We start from the raw sequence: 3,915 nt of genomic DNA on the forward strand, positions 1-3,915 counted from the left end.
TGGGGCGGCCGCCCGGGGAGGTTGGCCAATCAAAGCCAACCACGCGGATCCTGCCTCCACCGAGTTTGAGGATTAATCTTAAGTGCATGTTTAAGTCGGTTTGATCTAAGGGCTGTGGTGCTTCCTAGGGGGCTATAAATATAAGCCTACCCCCTGTAATAAAGCTCAGAATTGAGAGAGAAAAACAAAATTATATTTTTATTCTCATCTAAGAATTAGAGGGAGCCATTAGAGCTAGGGATTAGAGATAGATTAGCTACTCCTAATCTTCATCTTCTACATAGGATTAGATTAGATAGAGGAAGAGTGAGGCGCCTGTGCTCGGAATTTCTAGATCTTCGTCATCAGAGATTGGTATTATCTTTTATCTCTCTTTTGACTTTATTCTAAATATCATTATGTTTCTATTTATTATGTTCCTAGTTTATTCTAGTTCTACATTTGATATGGTTATGATTGATAATGAGTTTATGTATATGTTTGCAAAGCGCTTAACCCAATTCGCAGGAGACTTAGGTGATAGATGTCATGTAAGCATGGTGCTTAGATGTCGTTTATCTGCAATTACACAAAATTGGCCGGGTTGCGTGGTAGATCGCAGAAGTGACAGTTCTGTTGAGTCCTTTGTATTCCATCCCCCGTTGGTAAGACAGGTGGAACCACAATTGCGTAGGAAGTCCAGCTCTGTCTTGGCTTTTTATAGCAATGTTCCTTATACATAAATGAAGAGTCTTTTGTGCTATATATGATAGTGTAGCATTAGAGTAGATGAATGACTTGATAAATTAAAACTACATAGGATTTTCTATCTCTTAAACTAATCGGACTTCTGCCTAATATTAAGCTGAGTAGTCTAAATCTAGTCTGTATATTTCCTGGGCTTCTATATTTTATATATCATATATCTATGGTTTACCCTCCTACCAAGTATGTGACTATGCAACCCAATCACTCATAAGTAGCCATGTTTTGCAAGTTGATCTCATTGTTTAAGTCCTTAGTTCTTTCCCTTGAGCTAAATATATATAACGATACCTGGAATACTTCTCGGTGAAGTGCTACAATAGTATTTAATATGTACGCCTGTGGATCTTATATTTATTAGTGGACAGTTTTTATACCACACTTCTGGCGCCATGCTAGGGATGACAACTTAGCTTAAGTGGTGTTAGAAGTGTCAACAGTCACCATTCAGCAGCCATGAGTTATGGGCTCGCTATTTTCTAGTACACGTGCAATTGATCCTCCAGCCTTTCAAGCTTGAACCTCAAAATGTGCTCTCGGTTCACAATGTCTTGTGAGATCCCCCTTCTTCTACACCTTTCCAGCTCCCTTCTAGAATTTTTCACCCTCTTCTCTAGCTCCCCAAAACTGATCGGTCCCACTCCCACAACTCCCCCAGCACATGACCTTGCAGCTCAAAAAGAGTGGTGGTGCCATCAATTAGGGCAGAACCCCATGCCTCCTCCACTTTAGCTGCACAGTCCTCCTCCTCCAGCCATCGTGCCTCAAAAATCCTCATAACCTCTCCTGGACTTTCCCATCTCCAAACCTCCCTCTCACCCACCTCCATGATCACTGGTCTATGATCTGAGTGTCTTGGATCGTCGTTGATAACCTGGACTAGAGGGAATTTCCATCTCCATGCTGTGTTAGCAAGGGCCCGATCCAACCACTCCCTAATATAACTCCCCGCATTGTGGTGGTTGTTGCGCCAATTGAACGCATCCCCCACATATCCCAAATCCTGGAGGTCACAGTCCTCCGTTGCCTCCCTGAACTGCTCCATTGCTACCCCTGATCTCACCAGCCCACCTTCCTTCTCATGAGCAAAAAGGACCTCATTGAAGTCACCTACACACACCCAGGGTAAGGAAAGGGCCTCGTGCAAGGTCCGGAGAGTATCCCATGTCTTCTCCTTCTCCTCACTCCTCACTCCCCATACATCCCTGTGAACCTCCACTCAAAATCATACTCCTCCTTTATTACCATGTCTATATGGTACTTAGACATGCTCTTGACTGAGAGGGCCACACCCTTCCTCCAAAAACAGCGAGACCTCCACTCGTTCCGGACTATCCTTCGCCACCATGTTTATCAGAGCCAACTTCCACCTAAGCCACTCCAACCACTTTCCATCATGCTTTGTCTCGGATAGAAACAAAACATCGAGGGCCTCCTCCTTCTAGAGCTCCATAAGGCCACAAATTGCCTGGTCGTTCCCCAATCCCCGACTATTCTAGGCAATGAGCCTCATTTAGACGGGTAGGACTCTTCCACTAGTCCTACCTTTTCAGTGCCATCAAAAGCCTCCTGCTGCACTTCCCGTGCCCCCTTCATCTTCTTTTTGCTGACCATAAACTTTTCCTCCAGCCCTCGATGCCTTTTCTTCTCAGAATCCACCCCCTTCTGCCACAACCATGTCTCCTAGAGTATGGGGCAAGCAGTGGAACGAACCATGCTTCCTTCCCCCATCAGGGTCTCCTCTGCAGTCCTCCCATCAGCCCACAAAACCGCCAAGTTTTGCTCCCTCCACCCCTACTTTTTCCCTTTCTACCTCCAGCCCCAGGTCCTCACCTGTCCCTACCTCCTCCACAGATCCCCCATCCACCTCCATGTCCTTTTCATTCCTCCCTCCACATGTCCTCCACCAGCCCTAATCCTTTTTTCAACATCATCCTATCCCTTACCAACCGCAACTGTTGGTTCAGCCCCACCAGCCACCTCCCCAAAAGCAAGACACTTTGGTTTCACCCCCAACTCCCCCATCGCCCTCTCCACCCTTTTTGCTGGACTTATACCATCATCTTTCAGCTTCAGATCCACATCAGTCCCCTCCTTTTGAGAGGATGTCTGTGGTCTTCCATGGTCCGAGGCCCAACTCATCCTGCCACTCTCCCTGCTCCTCCCAAACTTGCCGCTGCCTGACCCCCCCCCTCCGACCATTTATGCTTCTGGTCTCCGTGGCCCTTCCAGCGTGAGGGATTCACTCACATCCACTCCCCAAACTGCCTACTCCCCGCCACACAAAACTCACAGTCCTTCTCCACATGCTCAAGGCGCCCACAACCATAGCAAAAGTTGGGTAGGAATTCATACCAAACTGGACATCAGCAGTCCTCCTTCCCCTTTTCACCTTCCACCAGTACACCCTGCATCAACAGTTTGCGAATGTCGATCTCACAAAGCCCCCCATAGCTGATCCATCCTCCTCAGTGTCCACTGCCAGTGCTTCCCTAATCCGGTTCCCCAACAGCATTCCATTTTTAGTGTCCATCATCCCAAGGGGGAGGTCAAAGACTTTGACCCAAATCGGGATGTGATTGAACTCCAAATCCTTCACCCTCTTACTCCTATCCGCTTCCACCACCACTAGCAAGTCACCTCCAAACTCCCAAGCCCTGCTTGCTTGCGAACAGCTTCGCCATAGCCTGTGGCACTTGCTCCCTGTCGCCACCCTCTGTCCACCTGGTTCCCTTCACCTTGCTCAACTCCTCCGAGAGCTTCAGCAGAAGACCCTCCAAAACCTCACTGCCACCACCACTGCTGTGCTTGCCCTTCCCTCCCCAACTCCCTCCACCGCCACCGCCACCACCGAGCTTGCTCATCTTGCCCCCCTCCACGACTCTCCAAGCTATGGGAACTGCGATTGAGTGGCTGCTGAGCCGAATCGAGGTGGAAACCTAGAGAAAATCTCCTCCAAAACATAGATCTGGTCTAGGGTCGGAACTCCCTCTGAGTCGCCAGGGCCACCATGACCCTCGACTAGAGACTCGGACGAGGACGTGGTGGAGTTTGGTAGCTACTCTTTAGGAGCCTGATGAGGCAGTTACTATTAGATATTCCAGATGTGAGTGACATGATTTGGCTTTAATATGTGAACATATGGTATTAGCCACAACTTGAGTATTCATG

General features: G+C 48.1%; 1 protein-coding gene across 1 annotated transcript; it reads right to left on the reverse strand.

The window, feature by feature from the left end:
* LOC8067548 lies at positions 1,358–1,789 on the reverse strand. Its single transcript, XM_021451369.1, has one exon. It carries the CDS (start codon positions 1,787–1,789, stop codon positions 1,358–1,360), a length of 432 nt encoding a protein of 143 aa, XP_021307044.1.

This window comes from Sorghum bicolor, chromosome 1 (genome assembly GCF_000003195.3).
Source record: "Sorghum bicolor cultivar BTx623 chromosome 1, Sorghum_bicolor_NCBIv3, whole genome shotgun sequence".
Classification (NCBI taxonomy): Eukaryota; Viridiplantae; Streptophyta; class Magnoliopsida; order Poales; family Poaceae; genus Sorghum; species Sorghum bicolor.